We start from the raw sequence: 24,507 nt of genomic DNA on the forward strand, positions 1-24,507 counted from the left end.
GGGTTACATGGAGAAAATCAGACCTCTCTGAAATGAAAATCGATGGTTCTATATTTTAGCTAAACCCTCCCTCAACGCTTTAAAAAAAAAAGTGACTCTCCCCTATACCCAAAATAATAGCCTAATTAAAACAAAGTGGATAGCAGAGAACATGTCTACCATTTATCCTCACTTGTTGGACAAACTAGAGCCTTAGATATGCAGTCTTAGAAACTGTTCTTCGTCCTGTGAGCATTTTTGGCTCCCGAGTGGCGCAGCGATCTAAGGCACTGCATCTCAGTGCTAGAGGCGTCACTACAGACCCTGGTTCAATTCCAGGCTGTATCACAACCGGCCGTGATTGGGAGTCTCATAGGGCGGAGCACAATTGGCCCAGCGTTGTCCGGGTTAGGACTTGGCCGGGGTAGGCCATCATTGTAAATAAGAATTTGTTCTTAACTGACTTGCCTAGTTAAATAAAATAAAAATAAAGGCAACAAGTTTTGACAGCTGCACAGGTCTGCGGGCCAGGAGGTTGTGGGTTCCCAGACCACCGTGGACTGCGAACACCGTAGGCTTATGTGTTCATCTTATCATATTTCTCCAATGCCAAATCAGTTTGTCTTGTTTATAACGAAACTCCCTGTTTGCAAATAATTAAATCCAGACATCATTAGGGATCTGAGCATCGTACGTTCAAAAGTTAGGCTTATTTTTTCACCCTAGACAGAGTATGCCTACTGATGCAGAAAAAGTTCAGCTTTAACTGCTGGCTACTCTTCCTCGGCGGCTTAACCCAACGAGAGAAGGTCAGAAGTGTTTCCCTAAAAACTGTCTGGGTTTAAACATCTTCCATTGTACAGAAAGTGAATAGTTTAATTTATTGATAGTGACAGATTAGATTACTTCCCAAGCAAAGTCTATTTTTTGTCTCCTCGGCTACAGAAGGTTGTAACTCAGCGTATGACTGTCAAAGAAATGAAACAATGATATCCTCATATACATCTGAGTCACATCTTTCCGGGTTATTTTACAGCTTGTTTCTAGCATAAAGTATCACAGACCAAAGCGCTGTTATACCCTGCGTGCACAATTATTAGGCAAGTGAGTATTCTGATCTTATCATTGTTTCTATTCACATTTTCGAACTCCAAACCATATAAACTTGAATGCTTATTGGATTTAATCATTTTCAGGTGATATGTTTTTGTGTAATGAGGGAGGGTGTGGCGAAAGTGAATAACACCTTATATCAAGGTGTGCATAATGATTAGGCAGCCTCATTACCTCAGGTAAAATGGGCCAAAAAAGAAATTTAACTGGCACAGAAAAGCCAAAAATGTAAAATGCCTTTCAGACGGATGCGACACTATTTAAATAGCTAAACTATTGAGGTGTGACCACCGGACATTCAAACGTTTTGTTGCGAATAGTCAACTGGGGCGCAAAAAACACATGGAGAAGAAAAGGCGCAAATTAACTGCAAAAGATTTGAGAAGAATTAAACGTCAAACTACCAGGAACCCATTATCCTCCAGTGGCACCGTATTCCAGAAATGCAACCTACCTGGAGTGTTCAGAAGTACAAGGTGTCAAGTGCTCAGAGACATGGCCAAGGTCAAGAAGACTGAAACAAGACCACCACTGAATAAGATTCACAAGTTGAAGCGTCAAGATTGGGCAAAGAAATACCTGAAGACATTTTTCAAAGGTTTTATGGACAGATTAAATGAAAGTGACTCTTGATGGACCAAATGGATGGGCCCGTGGCTGGATCAGTAATGGACACAGGGCACCACTTTGAGTCAGGTGCCAGCAAGGTGAAGGAGGGGTACTGGTATGGGCTGCTATCATTGAGGAGGAAGTAGTTGGACCTTTTCGGGTTGAAGATGGACTGAAACTCAACTCCCAAACCTACTTCCAGTTTCTGGAAGATTCTTTCGTCAAACAGTGGTGGTACAGGAAGAAGTCCTCAGCATTCTAGAAGGCCATGATCTTTATGCAGGACAATGCTCCATCACATGCATCCAAGTACTCCACTGCTTGGCTAGCCAGCAAGGGCCTCAAAGATGCCTGAATAATGACCTGGTCCCCTTCCTCACCTGACTTAAATCCTATTGAGAACTTGTGGGCCCTTCTCAAACGTGAGATTTACAGTGATGGAAGACAATACACCTTTTTGAATTTGGGGAATTTGGGAGGCTGTGGTTGCTGCTTCAGCGAAAATTTATCGTGAACAGATCAAGAAACTGACAGACTCCATGGATGGAAGGCTCATGGCAGTTATTGAAAATAAGGGTGGCTATATTGGTCACTGAATATTTTTGAAAGGCCAAAAATGTTATATAATTGTCATTTTGTGTTACTTATTTGTTACACTTACTCTAAAAATTTAGAATAAACAAGTGAGTTGAGGGAAATTATTTTTGTAATTTAGTTGCCTAATAATTCTGCACACTAATAGTTGCCTAATAATTCTGCACACTTATATATTTCCCTGAGAAAGACAACTCACTTTTCCTTTGTTAAACATTCAGGTTTGAGGTTCAATAACATTTTGGATTGACTGAGAGCATTGTGTTTGTTCAACAATAAAATTAATCCAGAGGAATACAATTTGCCTAATAATTGTGCACGCAGTGTAGATCACTTTATAGAATTTGATCCGTTTTTATTTTCTTCTTTAAGCCATTAGGCCTGAGCTTTTTATCATTTTCTTTAATAAAAGGTAGGCCTATGGCATTCCCTTTTATACCTCCTCAATTCGAGTCTTGGTTTGAACTTAACAGCCTTTCACTGACAAGGAGGGAGGCTATTTAAAGAGTGCATGGTGGGTGGAGGAATTGACCTACAAATCTATGGATATAGCAGCCTATAACCCAATTTAATCTGTCGAACAGGTAGGCCTACCTCTTAGTTCTTAAATAGGAAGAAATAGCCTTCAACACAAAGCCCTCGTGTTGTTAGTAAAGTCTAATTAAAATGATGTTGAAATGAGTTATGCCTACTCGAATTTGCCTACTTTCAGAACCATGAGATGTCCATTTCCGATTGTTTGTGGTGCAGCTGCTGCTTCAGATTTCAGCACCACAATGTAAATGACTCGAATCTGGCTTATTGTGAGGTCAATAACTCTGATAAATACATCATGGGCAAGAAACATCGTTTTTATTCAAATCAATTATAGTAGTAGCAAGCTATCAAAAATGTGAGTCCTCTTTCTCATCTTCGCGCTATCATTCGCAACCTAAACAGAACGTAGGCTATAGGCTAGTCTGCACGCAATAATTATTAATAATCAAACGTTATTTTCAGAAAAAACTTTGACTCTCCTGAACTGCCATGGTAGGCCTACGCAGCACATCCATTAGTTAGGCAGCACACACAAACATTTTTAATCAATAAATGCAGAGCTGGCCGGGGCTCAGGGTTGGAATATCCATTGCAGTGTGTAGTGCAGCCTAGTTTTATTTAGACCATCCCAGCAGCTACCTAAGAAATAGAACTTTGCTCTGTGCTTCTCTGAGCATGCACTTCGTAGCCTATAGGCTATGGATCATTTGATTGAGACCACAATAAATAGCCTATAGACACACTCAGGGATGCAACTCTGGTTTTAGAAGTGGGGGGGATAATTATTATTATTTCATTTTTTTAATCCAGTCCAAATGGTCCTAAAGCACACCGTTGTCTCATTCTGTATCAGATTCCAATTATACAACTGGGGGGGACAAAATGCAATTTCAGAATGTGGTGGGGGGACATGTCTCCCGTCCCCAGTGATTCTAAACGAATTCTAAAACACTGAGAAATATTGAAATGTCATCAATTACAAATTACATGACCCTCACCTGGACTAGATTTTTAAATGATTAAACCCTCCCCTTGACTGAAATTTAAAAAAAGCATGGCTCTCACCCATTTTCCTCCAGGTAACCATTCTGTAAATTTGATCCATACCTAAACCTAAAGGCCTCACGTGAGAGGTGCATTTACTTTATGGTCATTATAGCCTAGATCAGTCTTTCTTAAAGTATGAGTCGTGGACCCGTTAATGGTGGGTAGCGACGTGTCAAAGTAAATGTATAATTATTTCATTAATTACTCGAATTGATTTGGCCAAGTGCAACGGCGCTCTCTGTTCAGTACGGCTCTCTGCTTACCAGCGGTGTCTGCTCAGTTTGGCAGCTGCAGGAGTGGGGAGGGAGATGTGCGTGTGCTTCGTGGTTTACCGGATCTTTTTTTTTTTAGCAGTTTTCGTGAAGATCACTCGACCCACACGCCGCAGCGCTGTCGTTCAGCAGCAGATGAAGCGCTGACAGCCGCTGACTTCTCATTCCCACTTACCGTCAATCACCGCTGTGACTAATTCTGACTGAGCTCAATTGTCATGAAACGCAAATACAGCGATGAGTTCTCTCTCTCTTGGTTGCATACAAACTTTTAGAAATAACTAGGAGCGCCCACAATGTGTTTTGTGTGTGGAAGTGCTTAGTAATGAATCTCTCAAAACGAACATATTAAAACGACACGTCCTGACCAAACATCCACAGCATGATGGTAAACCCATGGAGTTCTTTCAGAACAGGGCAGAATGCTTCAGGAAACAGTGCTTCGACAGTGGAAAAGTAAGTTAGCTAGCAAGGCATTGTTGTCATTTTATAACAGGTGATGATAAGCAGAAATAAGGGAGTACTATCTCTTATAGCAGTCGATGTGAGTTTATCTTCAAACAATCCCCTCGTGCACAGCTAATAGATAGCTAGCTAACGTTAGCTAAAGCAAGCTAGCTAGCTACTGATAGTGCAACCTTAATAAGTAACAGTACAGCTGAAAAATGATCAGGCCTACTGTACATCTTACTGTAGAAATTATTGTTGAAAACAAGGTTGGAACTGTTGCTGTTAAAATACAAGTAATCATCTTTATTCTGGACTGAAATAAACTGATTGAAAAATATGCTTTTTGAGGCAAACACAGTTCTGGGTTGCTCATCTACAGCAGGAAGTGGTCTCCTGCCTGCCTGAGAAAGCAGTAGATGTTCTGGTCCAGTTTGGTACCACATACCGCTATGCGAGTCAGGGTTCTCAACACTGGCATACTTAAAAAACAAGTACAGAAACAGACTCAATGCTGCGTATGACCTCAGGGTTGCAATGTCAAAAACGAAGCCCAGAATAGACCTGCTTGTTGAAAACTTCAACCAGCCACACACCTCTCATTAGGATTGTGTGTGTGTGTGTTTATTTGTTTTCTGGTCTACATCTGTGGGATGTGATCAGTTTATTCCAGTTCATAATAAAAATTATGTATTGTATTTTAACAGTCACAGTTCCAACCTCTACTTTCTTTCAACAATCATTTCTACAGTAAGATGTAGTAGGCCTGATCATTTTTCATCTGTACTGTTACTTAGGGTTGCGCTATCAAAAAGCCTGTGTGTGTTCTGTTATTCATCTGTGTGATGTGATCAATCTGTTTATTCCAGTTCAGAATGAAAATGATTTATTGTATTTTAACAGCAACAGTTCCAACCTAGACAGATATGTAAGTGTTTTTAATGGGGAACAATAAACATGAATAGATATGTATATGGATATTTCATTTCATTGTTATTTGTTTTTGTCTATATTGCATTTGTTTTAGGCATAAGGGCAATGTAATGTACCCATATTTACGTATAGTTGCATGTTTTCATAAACTTGGGTCCCAGGAAAACACAGAATTTCTAATTTGGGTCCCAGGCTGAAAAAGTTTAAGAACCCCTGGCCTAGATAGCTGATAGAAGTGGTCAATAGCAACTAAACAAAAAACTGGCCAATAACTAGAACAGTAGAACAAAACGAAAAAAAGAGCAACTGGCAAAAAAAAGAGACCATCATTAACAATTCAAAACATAGAAACCAACCAAGGATATCAATATCGGAAAAACATTAACTGACAGTAATACCAAAAATCGAGAACAACAACGAGAAGGATAGTAGACATGTACAGTATCCCCTCCAAATTAAACTATTCCCTTCAGATTACATAATCCATGCAATCAATTTCATCAGAACATTAATTGTGATATCCCCATAACCTGCCTATATTAGGGAGATAAAATATATAAAACAGAAATCCACTCAAAACGTGGTCCTATAGGCCTAGACCAGATGTTAACCAATAACCACCATAACGATAATGGGGCTGCTACATACAGATCTACTTTCCTAATTCGCCCCCGTTTCTCACAGCGGGAAAATAATCCTGCTGCAAACAGGACAAGTGAAACATTAGGTGGATAATAATTAATGGACATCTCCCTAGGAGTTGACACATTATTCGTTTGGGAAAATCAAGTCTGACATTTTAAAGTCAAATCACAAATCCTAGAAGCATCTTTAGACCTCAAATACACTAGCCTACAATTTGCGATTCCTGCTGTACAGGACAATTATTCGCCACAACACAATGATCAAGTGAAGACAGCACACCCACAGGCTAGCTATTAAAAATGAAAGTAGAAAACGACATGTCATCAGTCCGATTAGTCCAGAAGATGCAGAACAGAATAAGCAATTTGTTCAGCAAAAAGAAAATTGGAAAAAAATTGTCCAATCCATAGTCCAGATATCGCGCAAAATCCGTTGGGAAATGTGTATGATATGATATACACGGAAAAGAAAAGTCATTATTTTTGTTTGTATGCTGCAGAGTAATAATATCGGAGTTATAATTTTGGATTATAACAGCGGAAAATAGTTGTGCTTAGCTCACAATTAAATCATAAATTGGGTCGTTCATAAATTGCGGTGGCATATGCGTCCTTCACCTTTGCAACCATAGGTTGACAAATAGTTACGTCATACAGTTGAAGTCGGAAGTTTACATACACCTTAGCCAAATACGTTTAAACTCAGTTTTTTCACAATTCCCAACATTTAATCCTAGTAAAAATGCCCTGTCTTAGGTCAGTTAGGATCACCACTTTATTTTAAGAATGTGAAATGTCAGAATAATTGTAGAGATAATGATTTATTTCAGCTTTTATTTATTTCATCACATTCCCAGTGGGTCAGAAGTTTACATACACTCAATTAGTATTTGGTAGCATTGCCTTTAAATTGTTTAACTTGGGTCAAACGTTTCGGGTAGCCTTCCACAAGCTTCCCACAATAAATTGGGTGAATTTTGGCCCATTCCTCCTGACAGAGCTGGTGTAACTGAGTCAGGTTTGTAGGCCTCCTTGCTCGCACACGCTTTTTCAGTTCTGCCCACACATTTTCTATAGGATTGAGGTCAGGGCTTTGTGATGGCCACTCCAATACCTTGACTTTGTTGTCCTTAAGCCATTTTGCCACAACTTTGAAAGTATGCTTAGGGTCATTGTCCATTTGGAAGACCCATTTACGACCAAGCTTTAACTTCCTGACTGATGTCTTGAGATGTTGCTTCAATATATCCACATAGTTTTCCATCCTCATGATGTCATCTATTTTGTGAAGTGCACCAATCCCTCCTGCAGCAAATCACCCCCACAACATGATCCTGCCACCCCCGTGCTTCACGGTTGGGATGGTGTTCTTCGGCCTTTTTCCTCCAAACATAATGATGGTCATTATGGCCAAACAGTTCTATTTTTGTTTCATCAGACCAGAGGACATTTCTCCAAAAAGTACGATCTTTGCCCCATGTGCAGTTGCAAACCGTAGTCTGGCTTTTTTTATGGCGGTTTTGGAGCAGTGGCTTCTTCCTTGCTGAGCGGCCTTTCAGGTTATGTCGATATAGGACTCGTTTTACTGTGGATATAGATACTTTTGTACCTGTTTCCTCCAGCATCTTCACAAGGTCCTTTGCTGTTGTTCTGTTGCACTTTTCGCACCAAAGTACGTTCATCTCTAGGAGACAGAACGTGTCTCCTTCTTGAGGAGTATGACGGCTGCGTGGTCCCATGGTGTTTATACTTTCGTACTATTGTTTGTACAGATGAATATGGCACCTTCAGGCGTTTGGAAATGCTCCCAAGGATGAACCAGACTTGTGGAGGTCTACAATTATTTTTCTGAGGTCTTGGCTGATTTCTTTTGATTTTCCCATGATGTCAAGCAAAGAGGCACTGAGTTTGAAGGTAGGACTTGAAATACATCCTCAAATGATGTCAATTAGCCTATCAGAAGCTTCTAAAGCCATGACATAATTTCCTGGAATTTTCCAAGCTGTTTAAAGGCACAGTCAACTTACTGTATGTAAACTTCTGACCCACTGTAATTGTGATACAGTGAATTAAGTGAAATAATCTGTCTGTATACAATTGTTGGAAAAATGACTTGTGTCATGCACAAAGTAGATGTCCTAACCGACTTGGCAAAACTATAGTTTGTTAACAAGAAATTTGTGAAGTGGTTGAAAAACGAGTTTTAATGACTCCAGCCTAAGTGTATGTAAACTTCCGACTTCAACTGTACATGTTTTTGCTTATATTTAAATGTTTATCAATGATAGTCATTTATACTGCAAAACTTTAGGTTTATGCATTGTTTAAAGTACTTAGAGTAAGCAAATTGGCTTGTCCCAGTAGTGACCTGGTAAAGTTATAGTGACATCCTATTGGACAAAAACTGGTGGAATCAACTTTGTTCAAACATCATTTCAACAGCAACAAATCAATGTGATGACATTGAATCAATGTGGAAAACTGATTGGATTTGCCAAAAGTCATCAATGTAAGGGAATTGTATTTTTTTCACCTAAATCCAATGGTGAAATGTTTTGTTGATTTCACGTTGAATTCACGTTTACGGAAGCCCTACATGTTAGTTGACAACTCAACCTAATTGAAATCAAAACTAGAGTTGACCAGATGTATGTGCCCAGTGAGATGTGCTCTTATAATAGTCTCTTCCATGCAACACATTTTACACAAAGGGCATTGTTATGTGTTCTTAGTCATTGTGAATTTATTTTGTGAGTTCGCAGATGTCTCTTCAGACTTGATGCTAACTTCAAGTGAGTTCCACACAAATGACATTGAACGCCCTCCCCTGTATGAACTTTCATATGCACTGTCAGGTTTCCCTTTAGACTGAAGCATTTGCCACATTTGTTGCAGCTATGTGGTTTCTCCTCTGTGTGAGTCATCATATGCTTTGTCAGGGTTCCCTTGTCGCTGAAGCACTTCCCACATTCTTTGCATCGAAATGGTTTCTCCCCTGTATGAGTCCTCATATGCAATATCAGGCTTCCCTTAATGCTGAAGGATTTGTCACATTCTTTGCACGGATACAATTTCTCCCCAGTGTGATTTTGCTGATGCTGTTTCAGACTTCCTTTTGTTGTCAAGCATTTTCCACACAAATCACATTTAAAAGCCGGCCCTGTATGAGTACCCATATGATTTTTCAGGTTATTCTGGTGATTGAAACATTTGCCACATACGGTGCAGCAATGTTGTCCCTCCTCCATGTGAGTCTTCATGTGCCGGATCAGGTAGCAGTTCAGGACAAAACCTTGGCCACATATGTCGCACATGTATGGTCGCTCTTCACTGTGCCTATTTTTCTCATGCATTCGTAGACCGCCTCTTGTCACAAAGCATTTTCCGCAAATGTCACATTTCAGATCAGGCAACTCACTGGTTTCTTTCCTTGGCCGTCCTCTTGGTCTCTCCTCAAGATGCCGATTTTGGTGATGCCTTTTCAGACTACGTGCTGTCGCCAAGCATTTTCCGCACACATCACATTTCAGATCAGGCAACGCCCTGGTTTCTTTCCTTGGTTGTCCTCTTCCTCTCTTTGATTTAAGAGGCTTTAACCCTGACAATCGTATTCTATTGACCACATTTACATGATCACTTTCACTGTTGTCACTGTCAGAAGGGGGCTCGTAGTCACTGGTTGATTCGGGCTCGCCGTAGCTCTCGCCATCAGATTCTGTCCGGTTCTCTACAGTTATGATGTTGATAGAGTTCCATATAGACTCTTCAGCATTAGACTCCTGTGGCCCCAGACTGGCGCTCCATTCCTGCTCACAGTGCTGCTGCTCAGGGTTAACCTCTTCAGTGAGCGTGAGCTTCTGGTGGTCTGGGGGTAAGGAGAAAGGAATACATTTGATGAAAACCTAAAATGCTGAAAAGAGACAAATAGGGCTAGTACCTAAAACGGTGGGACAATGACTGCCTTTTCCCCTTTCATTGATGGTATCTAGTCCCATATTGTTTTCAATGGGATTTTAAATTGTAAAATCCAATTCATGAAAAACGGGGTCATTTTAGATAGGCCTATATCTAAAATAAAATGTGGATGAATTTATAGTCGATGCCTGTTATAAAAAAAATGTGATGCTCAAGCAGTAAGACATCTCAGAAAGTTAAAAAAAAAGTATAATGTGAACTACAACTCCCACAAGTTTTGTTTGCGTGCTGGATTACATGTCACCCTTGAGTTGTTCGAGCAGAACACTCACAGGTAAGGACCGTCGCCGGTATGAACATATGATATTGATATTTTACTGAACATCGCCTGCATTGTGGGATGCACTATTTGTCAATATATATATATATTTTTTTACCCACACTAACGCGACCAAAGAGGTGACTGGAATGGGAAACAACTCTGCAGTGATTCAAAAACTACAGTGGATACAAATTAATGTTATTCCAATAAAGTAACCATGTAAGACTAAGGAAAACATGTTTTCAACCTGATAATCCTTAAATAGCAACATTGCTACCACATCACACACCATTACATTAGAGCTTTGTGAACAGACTTATGCCAGTAGCCTAGCTGTCCTGTGTCACTCAATCATAACACATTCTATTTATTAGAAATTAAAGTGACATTTCGCTGAACTGAAAAGTTGACTAATGTTGAGATATGTCAACATCTCAGGCAATCTGCTGTGTTAGATCCAACTATATACCTCAATCCCAAATGAATGGAAAATATCAGCACCATCATTTCCTGGTTTCCCTGGTTTGATTTGATTGTTATATTTTCCATTAATTTGGAGTGAAGGCATATAGCTAGATCTACAAAAACTTGGTTTATCCGGTTAGAGTTCTGATAATGTCTGATGTAACGGAGGCTCCCCTATAGTTGGAGGTTTCAGGGAGGAAGCAGACAAGAAGTAGCAGCGCAATGTCCAGGGGCGGATGTTTATTTACAGTGACGTAGAGTAGTTGGCAAACTGTACACTCTTTACATATGTACAACGGAAAATAACAAAACGAGGAAACAAACTGGGGGCAAATCAAATAAGTGGAGAGCTCAAAATAAACCAGGCCTCCATCATGCCTGGTTCATGCAAGCGGGAAACACTTTTTACGACACCGACGTGACTTTTCCGCAGCAGGTTAGGAGATTGAGGTTAGGGTTAGAGAAAATGCTCTCCTAACCTGCTACGAAAATCACTTCGTATCAAAGTGCTGTGAAAAGTGCGTCCCCTACGACCAGCATGGAACCCTAGCCCTGTCTCTGTCTGGCCAACAATGAAATGGCAAGGTTTAAGTACAAGTCCCTCAAGCCTCACCTTGGAATGTACCACTTTTGATCGATCACAACTAAATGGTCAAAATACATTAATGAAATGATCAATAACCATAAGAAGGTAATCACATTCACAATTCATAAATACACACACACACTTCAATAACCGTGTTTGCATAAAGCATATAATAGATTTGTGTAACATTTCTCCCCCCCTGGGATTCAACCACATTACAGAACCCAGTAACACAGGGTAAGTAGTGCTGCTCTGTTGGACACACCTCCAGATGCAGTGGATCATCAGCCTGGTCTCTGAGCATTTTGTAATATTCTGTACGTAAATCCGCAACACTTAATTTAGTATGTTACATTTCGTATGGTATGTATTAATTTGTGGATGTCCATCATACATTTTGTATAATATGAGAATCTGCAAAATGTACAATATGTTACGAATTTGCAAAATGTATGCGTTACAAATTCCAATTTGGTGTGGCTAACTTTAGCTAGGCAGCTAATGTTAGCTAGCTGGTTTGCTGGGTTAGGAGTTACGTTAAAGGGTTACGTTTACTATGTTACGTCTAGTCTATGAGACCAGGCTGGGAGCATGACAGTAGAACAAACAATTCTCCTTTCAAATGACCCTTACCAGGTAAGTTTGCAAACAATTTCTACCTTTAACATAACCAAAACATGTGCATTTGAATGGTAAAATGAATAAGCAAAAGCATGATTAGACAAAGTAAATTAGCAGAGCTTCAAGCAAAGATTTGGCGTGCCCAAAACCAATTGAATGTCGGCGTCTGACAAACTAACATGCGTTTCTCCTCACAACACGTAACATTTCATAAATTCATTTCATAAGCCAATAGGCCTAAACCGTTTCAATGTTTAATATGACAAATCAGAACGCAGGCACAGACTGACCTAGCTCCTTGACATCTGACAAACTTGAACTTGAAAGTGTAACGTCTCTTAAAATGACCATTGAACAGATTTCCAAATGGCAGACTGTACCCTTAACCAAGAGCAGTGATCTGAGAGCTGTCCTCTTGATACTTCTTCTACCTTCCATTTAACACAAAGTGCATTGTTACGTGTTCTTAGTCTTTGTGAATATTTCTTCTGTGAGTTCGCAGATGCCTCTTCAAACTTGATGCTAACTTCAAGTAAGTTCCACACAAATGACATTGAACTCCCTCCCCCGTATGTGTCCTCATATGCACGGTCAGGTTTCCCTTTAGATTGAAGCATCTGCCACATTCGTTGCAGCGATGTGGTTTCTCCTGTGTGTGAGTCATCATATGCTTTGTCAGGCTTCCCTTCTCGCCGAAGCATTTGCCACATTCTTTACACTGAAATGGTTTCTCCCCTGTGTGAGTCCTCATATGCTTTATCAAGCCAGACTCGCAGTCGAAGGCTTTGTCACATTCTTTGCAAGGATGGGATTTCTCCCCAGTGTGATTTTGCCGATGCAGTTTCAGACGACCTTTTGTTGACAAGCATTTTCCACACAAATCACATTTAAAAACCAGCCCTGTGTGAATATTAACCATATGATTTTTCAGACTTTCCTTGTGAAAGAAACGTTTGCCACATTTGGTGCAGCAATGTTGTCTCTCATCAGCGTGAATCTTCATGTGCCGGATCAGGTAGCGGTTCAAGGCGAAACATTGTCCACATGTGTCGCACATGTATGGCCTCTCTTCACTGTGCCTGAGTTGCAGATGCCTTTTCAGACTACGTGCCGTCGCCAAGCATTTTCCGCAAACGTTACATTTCAGATCCGACAACTCACTGGTTTCTTTCCTTGGCAGTCCTATTGGTCTCTCTTCGCTGTGCCAATTTTGCAGATGCCTTCTCAGACCACTTGCTGTCGCAAAACGTTTTATGCACACGTCACATTTTAAATCAGGCAACGCCCCGGTTTCTTTCCTTGGCCGCCCTCTTCCTCGCTTTGATTTAAGAGGCTTTAAGCCTGACAATTGTATTCTATTCTCCACATTTACATGATCACGTTCACTGTTGTCACTGTCAGAGGGGGGCTCGTAGTCACTGGTTGATTCGGACTTGCTGTAGCTCACGCCATCAGATTCTGTGCGGTTCTCTACAGTTATGTCGATAGAGTTCCATATAGACTCTTCAGCATCAGACTCCTGCAGCCCCAGACTGGCGCTCCATTCCTGCTCACAGTGCTGCTGCTCAGGGTTAACCTCCTCTTCAGTGAGAGTGAGCAACTGGAGGTCTGGGGGTAAGAAAGGATGAAATTTGATGAAAAGACGTAACATAGTAAACCTAAATCCGGGACGTTTGGTATGGTTACATAAGACAGAAGGCTACTTAAGGAAAAAAAATAAAAAATAACGCAAATCCTTTAGCAACCCAAAGGTTCAAATCTCATCACAGACAACTTTAGCAACTTTTCAACTACTTACTACTTTTTTAGCATGTTAGCTAACTAACAGTTTAACCTAACTCCAACCCTTAATACCCAGCTAACATTAGCCACAACAAAAATTGGAATTTGTAACATGTCATACGTTTTGCAAATTTGTAACATTCTACGTTTTGCTAATTCGTAACATATCATATAAATGAAACCATACCATATAAAATGTAAGATATCATACTAATTGAAGTGTCTCTGATTTAACATAAAGAATAATATGAAATGCTCTGAGACCAGGCTGGCTAAACATGTATGATAGTCATTTCAGCGTGAATTAACTTGAATGCATGTACAATGGTATTTCCTGAAACTGTAACTCTGCACACAGTATGCTATCAAAATGTGTGCTGCAACAGTAAAATACTCATTCAAATTTAAGACAAAATGGCCTAAAATATAGAAAAAGATTGACAATCACTTTGATTTGAATCACTTTTTGACCAGGTCAACTCTGAGCATCTCCATCTCCTAAATGTTTTGTCATTCAGGTCCAAAAAGTCATTTTTTGACCACTCCTGTTTCAGTATGATATGTTGGATAAAAGATACCATGGGCAAATATGGAAAGCTTTGTTCAAATCAAAAGGTGTGTGGTCAAAAAGTGATGGCAATAAAATAGAACGACCCTAAAACCACATTGATATATATATATACCAAAATCATATATTGTAAGTGCAGTATTATTGAGCAGATAATTGGCTAGCTAGCAGAGCTAACATCTCACATTTTTCTTTTAGTCAGTAGCTACAATTGCAGCCAAATATACAAAACATTAGGAACACCTTCCTAATACTGAGTAGCACCCCCCTTTGCCCTCAAGACAGCCTCAATTCATCGGGGCATGGACAGGGATGCTGGCCGACGTTGACTCCAATGCTTCCCACAGTTGTCAAGTTGGCTTTGGGTGGTGGACCATTCTTGATATACACGGAAAACTGTTGAGCGTGAAAACCCCAGCATCGTTGCAGTTCTTGATACACTCAAACCAGGGCACCTGGCACCTACTACCATACCCGTTCAAAGGCACCGCAATCTTTTGTCTTGCCCATTCACCCTCTAAATGGCCCAATCCATGTCTCAATTGTCAAGGCTTAAAAATGATTTTTTTAGCGTGTCTACTCCCCTTCATCTACATTGATCTGAAGTGGATTTAAACAAGTGACATCAATAAAGGTTCATAGCCTTCACCTGGATTCACCTGGTCAGTCTGTCATGGAAAGAGCAGGTGTTCCTAATGTTTCGTACACTCAGTGTATATTGGCACCGTTACAGTTTTCTTAGATAATTCCCCTAATTTCCACAAAAGCAGTTGGTGGAGGGCACCCCTCAAACATGAAAGAATTAGAGCAGTTTGCTTTTGAAGACTGGGACAGATTGCTATTAGAAAGGTGCAGCAAGCTCATTGATGGTAATGAGAAGCATTTGTCTGCAAGTTGTCTTCAATAGGGTCTGGCTACAGCAGATAACTTCTCAGGACACAGACGCTCTGAGGCATAGGAGCTCAGACAGGTCGAATGGTGCCAGAGAGGATGGTGTGTTACCGCCAAAGACAGTACAGTATGAACATAGGCAGAAAGTGCTTCTACAATAGAAGTCCCCGATCACGCTTGTAGGCAATGTCATGGCGACGTTGGCTTGCTAAACTCCTGCATAGAAACACGTGATTGAGTCTAACGATCGTCTCGCATGTGCAGGCCATCAAATCAAAGGCACTCCTTAGATATAAAGTTGTCAGTTTGTCACTTTCACAAGGTTGTAGTAATAGCATGTTCAACTACTTATGACATTGGCTCAAATTAATGTTGTGCCTTTTAGATTGAGAGAACCAACTAAACAAGTATTTTTCACTTGCTCCCAGCGAAGGGATCAGCCAATGAAGTTGAAAGTCCCACCCAGTTGACTACATTAAAATGGTGGAAGCCCTCAATGGCGCTGGCCATGCTAATATGGCCTTTTGGCCTCTATCATTCTCTGTGTGTACTCTTGCCACAGATATAACAATGAGACACATTTCACCTAATGTAAAAATGTGAAGCATCTGCTTGGCGGTTCCACTCACCACCAAATATGGTGAGAGGAAGCTCACTTGCGGGCAGGGGGAGAAGATGGAACGAAATGGATTTTGGCCTACATTCTGCAAATGTTCTCATCGATGAAGCATTTGATCTCAATACAGTTTTCTGTTTCCAAAACTAAAATCTGAACAGAGTGTACTAAAGTGTGTAGACTTTATCCTTTGCCAAAGTCTTTAAAAAGATTTTGTTTAGAAGAAGAGCAAAGGCGAATTGAGTTATTTGACAGGCGCACTTCAGAGTCGGCGTTCCCTAACGGAAATATGCAGATGATGCTAGAACGCGCCAATAGGATCTCGCTAGTTCGTGCTTAGCTCTGCCCCCCTCCTTGCTTGTTCTGCCCACTATGGCTCATTTGTTCCCATTGGAAACGACAGGCTGTGGTCTATCTTGGTTTAGTGATAAAAATCTTTGCTCAAGCTAGCTGCACAAGTAACCGTGGTTGACGTAACGCCCTGGACCAGAGATGAAGCGAGAGGCCCAACTCAGAGGAAAATCTCTTTCCATCCAGCAGATGGTTATGCATATTGATGGCATGAGACTAGTAACATAACGTATCTCTAGATTGAATATAGGCGGTTGACGTTAACAACCCTCCTCGAATATTCAAAAAAGGAATACATTAATGAGAGAGCCCGCCGTGCCGCTTTGTGGACAACGACTTCCATTGTTTGGGCGGAGACATATCTTGTCAGTATATCCAATCTTTGGCATAGCACACTTGAACAGAGCTACGGACTCACGCGACCAACAAACATCTGCAGGTGGCGCTCACACGTTCCATCTGAGACGCATTCGTTTTGATGTTCGCAGACCAGGCGGCCTTAACGTGCATAACGAGAAGCATTCAGTTTTTAGATTATCTTGGCCAAAAGCTGTGCAACCAAGTACTAGCTTCTGGGTTCCAATCATTTGCTATTTAAGCAAGAAATCGACGCCTTGCAGCCTAAATGGAGGATGTTTTATGTACGAGACGGCGCCGAGGGGCACGAGTCTGTCATCTGAATCCAACTGGAATGTAATGCAGCAGGCTAATCTACGTAAAAGGAATAATAGCGCCATCTGCCGGACGGAATTGTAATTTGGCCGCAACTGTGTATGACTAGGCGAAATTATGTACTACTCAAAACCCCTCCAATTTAAATGACTATACTTAGGCTACAATGTAAAATGAATGTCAAATAGAGAGACGTAGTCACAAACCTGCTAATCTATGCAACTTTATCTCTGGTTTGAAAACCAAATCCAGCAGTCTTCGTAGACGTGCATTCGCCCGTTTCAAACGGGAGATTTCTTCCTGGTGCTCTGCGATCGTTTTTTTTACTAACACGGATATCTCCGAAGGAAGTGCTGTTAATTTTTCGTTGAGAAATACATTGATCTGCTGTAGTTTAGACATTTTTGGGGAGGAAAGGGATAGTTGAGAGAATGTATTGTTATTTTGCTGTCACTACGGATCCGTGTTTAAGGAACAGGAAACTAGGTGCTACTTATTCTTTAAATTTGTTTTGCGGATCGCAACCAACTGAAAGGTGCATGCACCGCCACCTACTGTACTGGAGTGTGAGGCCGGTCCCAGCCTACCTACACCACTTACTGTATGTTACCCATTAACTCCTGTTTTTCTAATAAAATGAAGCCCCGATCTAAATCAGAGTACACAATGTAATTAAACAATTCAACATGCTCAACAGTTTCCTCTACCATACACACCCATCACACTCACACATTCCAGTATCATGTTTTCATATACATTTTAAAGAAGTTAAAACAAATTGTATTGGTCACGTACACATGGTTAGCAGATGTTATTGCGAGTGTAGCGAAATGCTTGTGCTTCTAGTTCCGACAGTGCAGTAATATCTAACAAGTAATCTAACAATTCCACAACAACTACCGAATACACACAAATCTAAGTAAAGGAATAAGAATACATAAATATATGGATGAGCAATGACTGAGCGGCATAGGCAAGATGCAATAGATGGTATAAAATACAGTATATACATATGAGATGAGGAATGCAAGATATGTAAACATTAGTAAATGGATCACGAGTCACTTTAATAAAGTGGCCAATGATTTCAAGTCTGTATGTAGGCAGCAGCCTCACTGTGTTAGTGATGGCTGTTTAACAGTCTGATGGCCTTGAGATGGAAGCTGTTTTTCAGTCTCGGTCCCAGCTTTGGTGCACCTGTACTGACCTTGCCTTCTAGATGGTAGCGGGGTGAACAGGCAGTGGCTCAGGTGGTTGTTGTCCTTGAGGATCTTTTTGGCCTTCCTGTGACATCAGGTTCTGTAGGTGTCCTGTAGGGCAGGTAGTTTCTGGCCTCCCTGTACGACCAAATCTCATCCTGCTCAACACAACTTCCTCCCTTTTGTTACCATTATACAACGTTTACCATATAGGGAATTAAAAACAGAAGATACAGCCAAAGTTCATTACCAGTTTATTCATGCCCTGCAACCTTTTGGGGGACTCTTTTTCAAATCGAGATGAGCATAGCTCTAGATTAAATATGTAGATATTAGATACTGTAAATAAAAAAAAAACAGGTCAGAGACGTGGAGAAAAAATAAACAGACCTGATGTCTACACAACCTGACTGAATTTCACCTCCCCGCTGTCCTGCATTTTATGTTCTATGGTTCCTCTCACCTTTTATCTGGTAATAGAGTACCACTGTATGAGTCATAATACCCATAAAACTTAACGGTCAAACAGGGAAATGGTTCCAATCGTTTTTTCACCATTCATTTTCTCCCAAAGGCGATTTTAGAAATACTTCAAATAAGGGCTGTGTTTCGTGTTGGCTTACCTTGGCGTGACGTTTTGACAACCGTGTAATTCTCTCTAAGTGTCTTTTATCAATATATTCACCTGTATTTACCACACAAAAATGAAATGCTAATGTGGCTATCATAAAGAACTACAAATGCCATGATGATCTGGATGAGACTGCTGAATCGAAAATTCTGTGAACTGTCTTTTGCAAGTTTTAAATTGACACAATACCTTTTAGCAAAGGTGTCAGCTAGAGATGACGTGCAGGGATTTGTAGTTTTGCATGATGTCTACTTTGATGCTATTTAGTATTTTCGAATCTGAGAGTAAATAGAACCAAATATATTGATAAAAGTCACCTTGTCCGAGAGAGATTTACATGGTTATCAAAACGTCACGCCAGGGTAAGCCTACACGAAACACAGCCCTTATTTGAAGTGTTTCTAAAATCGCCTTTGGGGAAAAATGAATGGTGAAAAAATTATTGGAACCATTTCCCTGTTTGACCGCTAGGTTTTATGGGTATTATGACACCTCCACTGTGGGGCTCTATGGTAAGATAAGTCCTCCCTCTCTCAAACAGCCACAAGCTCTTATCTAATGATGCAACAGCTGGGGCAAACACAGCCTCACAAATAGAAATATAGACTGGTTCTCTCTCTCTCCAATTAAATTCAAAGGGACTTTATTGGCATGGGAAACATGTGTACATTGCCAAAGCAAGTGAAATAAAGAAAAGTGAGAAGACAAAACAATATCAACAAAAAACGATTAGAAATTAAAAGTAAGCATTTCCTTCACAAAGGTTTAAAAAATATAAACATTTCAAGCATTATATTATCATTGTTTTAGCAATGTGCACGTGGTTGTAGGACGAATAGTAAATAAACAGATAAATATTGGTGCTCCACCGGTTGCCCTTTTCTCATGGCAACTGGATCTTGCTGCTGTGATTGCACACTGTGGTATTTTGCATAACAGATATGGGTGTAAATCAATGTTTGATTTGGTCTCCAATTCTTTGTAGGTCTGTGTGATCTGTGGGGAAATATGTATCTCTTATGTTGTCATACATTTGGCAGGAGGTTAGGAAGTGCAGCTCAGTTTCCACCTCATTTTGTGGGCAGTGTGCACAAAGCCTGAATTCTCCCGAGAGCCAGGTCTGCCTCTCTCAATAGCAAGGCTATGCTCAATGAGTCTGTATAGTCAAGGATTTTCTTAATTTTGTGACAGTCACGTGGTCAGGTATTCTGCCACTGTGTACTCTCTGTTTAGGGCCAGATAGCATTCCAATTTGCTCAGGTATTTGGTTGCTTCCTTCCAGTGTGTCAAATAGTTATCTTTTCTCTTTCTCATAATTTGGTTGGGTCTAATTGTGTTTCTCTGTGGGGTCTGTTTGTGTTTTGTGAACAGAGCCCCAGAACCAGCTGAGGGGACTCTTTTCTAGGTTCATCTCTCTTTTGGTGAGGGCTTTGTGGTGGAATGTGTAGGCATTGCTTCCTTTTTAGGTGGTTGTAAAAAAATAAGAATTTGTGAATTCTTGGTTGGTAAGTGGACCCCAGACCTCACAACCATAGAGGGCAATGGGTTCTATAACTGATTTAAGAACTTTTAGCCAGATCATATTTGGGATATCAAGTTTTATGTTCCTTTTGTTGGTGTAGTACAGGTATTCCCAAACTGCGGTACACACGCAATGCCGTCGTGGGTACGCCAAATAAAAATGTGATTCACATTTAAAAAATAAAATCTAACATTTCACATTTTCAAACAGTACATTTATATTTTCCAACGGGGCTATACATTTGGGTGAGGTTAAAATTAAACCATATAGTGTTCGGCGAAATAAAAACACAATGTCAAACACAGGTAGCCTAGTCAAATAATGAACATCCAATCACATTAACCGTTACTCTCTCGTGGGAAACCGTCACTCTTGCGCAGACATTTAGAAAAGAAACATGACAATTTGAAAAATAAGCCACAGGAGTTTTTTGAGCGAGATTAAAGACGACTTTCGAGTAGTAAGACATGTATAAAAGCAACAGATACCATCAATAAGAAGGGTCTATAAGAGTCTTATATGGTGAGCTACGGAGTGGCTAGGACAGGCAAGCCCCATAACTATTGTGGAGGACTTTATTCTTCCTGCTGCCGCAGATATATCTGGGACAATGCTGGGGGAAAAGGCCAAAAACATATACAGACAATGCCTTCATCAAAAAAACTGTTTCATGACGCATCAGTGACATGGCATTTGATGTTTTGAAACAATTACTGCTTTGCATACAAGCCAGTGAATTCTATGTGTTACAGCTGGATGAGTCAACAGACGTGGCGGGCCTGGCACAGCTCCTGGTATATGTCCGTTACGTTTATGGGTTCAGTTCTTTGTGGATTTTGATGTGTGTTTGGGGTTATTGTCTTTTTTAAGTTTCAGCCTCCTAGCAGAGGCAACCAAGTTTTGAGCTAAAATGTCCAAGTACTGGGTAAAGTTCATGATGCCGTTGCCCTTTACAAGGGCCCCAGGACCAGTGGAAGCAAAATAGCCCCATAACATCATAGATCTAGAACCACCACAAAAATGTCGCCCGATGTGTTATATACATTATGTATTATACACTTTTTTTATTAGATGCAATCGCACTGTGTAAACATTCATGGGTATGAATCTAAAAGGCAGTACCTGCACTGCACACCTTCACAATCGTGCCATTGTGGAGTGGAGCTATACAGGTTATCAGGGCTGTGTCAAAAGTCTTTCCAGCCTACTGCTTACTAAATGTACTAACAATACTTTATACTATTTAGAACATACTAAATAGTATGCAGTAAGCAAAAAATATGAATATATTCAATATCGTGAGTACAATAATTTGGTCATGGACCAGGTCTGAGTTTCTCTCCCCTTGATTGTGGAAGTATGCTGGGTTAACCTCATTGAGCATTCTGCGCTGTGTTCTTGCAGTCCTTCCAAGGCCACTCCTAGGGAGAATAGCAACAGTGCTGAAATTTCTCAATTTATAGACAATTTGTCTTACCGTGGACTGACTTTTAGAGATACTTTTGTAACCCTTTCCAGCTTTATGAAAGGCAACAATTCTTAATCTTAGGTCTTCTGAGATCTCTTTTGTTCGAGGCATGGTTCACGTCAGGCAATACTTCTTGTGAATAACAAACTCTAATCTTGTGAGTGTTTTTTATGGGCAGGGCAGCTCTAATCAAATTCTCCAATCTCGCCTCATTGATTTGACTCCAGGTTAGTTGACTCCTGACTCTAATTAGCTTTTGGAGAAGTCATTAGCCTAGGGGTTCACATACTTTTTCCAACCTACACTGTGGAATGTCGAATTCAATATAGACAAGAAAAAATACAATCATTTGTGTGTCATTAGTTTAAGCACATTGAGTTTGTCTATTGTTGTGACTTAGATGAAGATCAGATCCAATTGTATGTAAAATGTATGCAGAAACCCAGGTAATTCCAATTGGTTCACATGCTTTTTCTTGCCACTATACATGCAATGGCAGAAATAGACTGGATTCCAGGGTTGGGTCAATTCCAATTTAATTTGAAATTCCAATTAAATTCTGGAATTTAAAGATGAAGTGGAGAATTTACTTGGAATTGAATTGGAATTGAAAAAGAACCAACCTTGGAATGGAATTAGAATTTCATTGGAAAAACCATACTTTTTGGAATGGAATAGGAATTTCGACTGTCTGAATTGGAATTGAAAAAAAAAAACATCCTTGGAATGAAATTGATTTTAATCTAGAATTGTAAAACGTGAATTGATGCGTTTAATATTTTGACGTCCAGGCCTGGACTTTTCTACTCATTCCATTTCTGTGTCTCTCATGCAGGATCCCACAAACACGCCCACTGTTTCCATGACAACAGATGTCAACATATGGGAACATTTTGATTTCGTCTACACAAGCCACTAAACAGCTGATTTATTTACTAGCTAGAAAAACACGTTTGATGTTTACAAATTAGCAAAAAATACCTGTAAGTAGATACGTTTTTGCCTAAGTTCTTAAGTTGGTATCTAACAGTAGCTAGCTAACTTAGCTAGGTGGCCCACAACATGCACGACTTTTGCTTCGGACCTGTTGTCGTTCTAGAAGTGCCATGATGATAGCCCACCCCGGCAGTGAAGTGAGGGTGTTAATTCGAAGCCGACCGACTGCTAATTTTGCTCAAGAGCTCATTGAATACCTACCAGACGGACAGGTATGTTTTACAGTGTAGTTCTGCAGTTTCCCCTCCAATCTCATTTGCATTATGTAAACGTGACATTTTTAACTCTGAATTTGAGAGTGGTGAGTAACTTAACGAATCTTACTAAACAATGTGGCAAGGTTATAGGTTGTTGAAATGACAGATTCTGTCATTCATTTAAAATAACACAGCCTTAATATGCATAAATGAGACATATCAAATTGATCTCAAACCACATCATTAACCCTAAACAGGTTAGTTTGTTGAAGGAGTTGATGAGCAGATTCTTCTAATTGCTTCAACATGGCTATCTGTGTGATGATCTCTCAGACAGTGAGTGTCCACCAGAGGAAGGACTCCAGGAAGGGAGTGGTGAACAACCAGCTGAGCTCCTGGTCGTTCCGGCTGGATGGGGTGCTGCATGATGTGTCCCAGGAGGAGGTATATGGCCGCGTTGGGCGAGGGGTGGTGCTGGGAGCCCTGGAGGGGTACAATGGTAGGCTAACTCTGTCCCTATGTTTTACACTACCATGGTCATAGTTTGATTGTATACCAGTCTGATTCTGCTCAAAGCCAATGGCAATGCAAGAATGTAGCGAATGTTGAATGCAGAAACAGTCAGCTGGGTACACAGGCTAGGTAGTTTGTTTTTCTGGCTGCATGGCAGAACTGAGGTGAAACCTTTCCCCCCCCCACCCCGAAATCTGGCTTGTTTTACTCTTAGGCACTGTGATGTGTTTTGGGCAGACGGGGGCAGGAAAGACGTACACCATGACTGGAGCCACAGAGAGTTACAAACAGAGAGGGATCATTCCTCGGGCCCTACAGGAGGTAGACCAGGACAACTTATGTCACCCGACACTTACCGATCATTTACGCCACGTGGCGCACTTGAAGTCATTCAACCCTGGATTACATTGGCTACCAGTTGTTTTCCCTGCCCAAGTCTAATGGACCAAAGTGAATGGCTTTTCAGTCTCCACACACATTTTCTGTTCTTCTCACCCTGGTCTCTCTGATCAGGTGTTCCGTGAGGTGGAGCAGCGTTCGGACCACGCCTTCAGTGTCCACTTGTCCTTCCTGGAGATCTACAATGAGACTCTGGTGGATCTGCTGGCGTCTGTACGGGGTTGCCCAGGGGTAGGGCCAGGGGGCATGGCGGTGGTGGAGGAGGCAGGGGGAGGGGTATCAGTCAGGGGGCTGTCCCTGCACCCCGTCCACAGCGAGGAGGCGGCCCTTAACCTGCTCTTTGAGGTGAGTGCTAAATACCTGTATGTAAGCCTCCCGAGTGGCGCAGTGGTCTAAGGCACTGCATCGCAGTGCTAGCTGTGCCACTAGAGATTCTGGGTTTTCGCAGCCGGCCGTGACCGGGAGACCTATGGGGCAGGGATGTCCTTGTCCCATAGCACACTAGCGACTTCTGTGGCGGGCCAGGCGCAGTGCACGCTACGGTCACCAGGTGCACAGTGTTTCCTCCGACACATTGGTGTGGCTGGCTTCCGGGTTAAGTGGGCATTGTGCCAAGAA

At 41.0% G+C, this 24,507-nt stretch overlaps 2 protein-coding genes across 8 annotated transcripts in view; one reads left to right on the forward strand and one right to left on the reverse strand.

Annotated features, from left to right (window-relative positions):
• The window catches only part of kif9 (kinesin family member 9), a 42,963-nt gene that overhangs the window by 7,874 nt on the left and 10,582 nt on the right, over positions 1–24,507 (forward strand). The window contains exons 2-6 of one of the 6 annotated variants that reach the window (XM_029755924.1): positions 22,620–22,767; positions 22,884–22,992; positions 23,311–23,476; positions 23,705–23,811; positions 24,004–24,234. In XM_029755924.1, the coding sequence (XP_029611784.1) occupies positions 22,891–22,992; positions 23,311–23,476; positions 23,705–23,811; positions 24,004–24,234 (606 nt within the window). In that variant the 5' untranslated portion in view covers positions 22,620–22,767; positions 22,884–22,890. Of the gene's footprint in view, positions 1–21,831; positions 22,012–22,619; positions 22,993–23,310; positions 23,477–23,704; positions 23,812–24,003; positions 24,235–24,507 lie in introns of those variants that run through there. The other 5 variants (XM_029755923.1, XM_029755922.1, XM_029755925.1 and 2 more) reach the window with 5 other exon arrangements.
• On the reverse strand, positions 8,891–17,492 carry LOC115195743 (zinc finger protein OZF-like). 2 transcript variants are annotated; one of them, XM_029755929.1, is made up of 2 exons: positions 17,171–17,492; positions 8,891–10,040 (listed from the first exon to the last, which is right to left on the reverse strand). In XM_029755929.1, exons 1-2 carry the CDS (start codon positions 17,364–17,366, stop codon positions 8,908–8,910), a joined length of 1,329 nt encoding a protein of 442 aa, XP_029611789.1. In that variant the 5' UTR covers positions 17,367–17,492; the 3' UTR covers positions 8,891–8,907. The 2 variants fall into 2 exon arrangements, with proteins under 2 accessions (XP_029611789.1, XP_029611788.1); XM_029755928.1 differs by lacking the exon at positions 8,891–10,040 and adding an exon at positions 11,090–13,692.

This window comes from Salmo trutta, chromosome 6 (genome assembly GCF_901001165.1).
Source record: "Salmo trutta chromosome 6, fSalTru1.1, whole genome shotgun sequence".
NCBI classification, from domain to species: Eukaryota; Metazoa; Chordata; class Actinopteri; order Salmoniformes; family Salmonidae; genus Salmo; species Salmo trutta.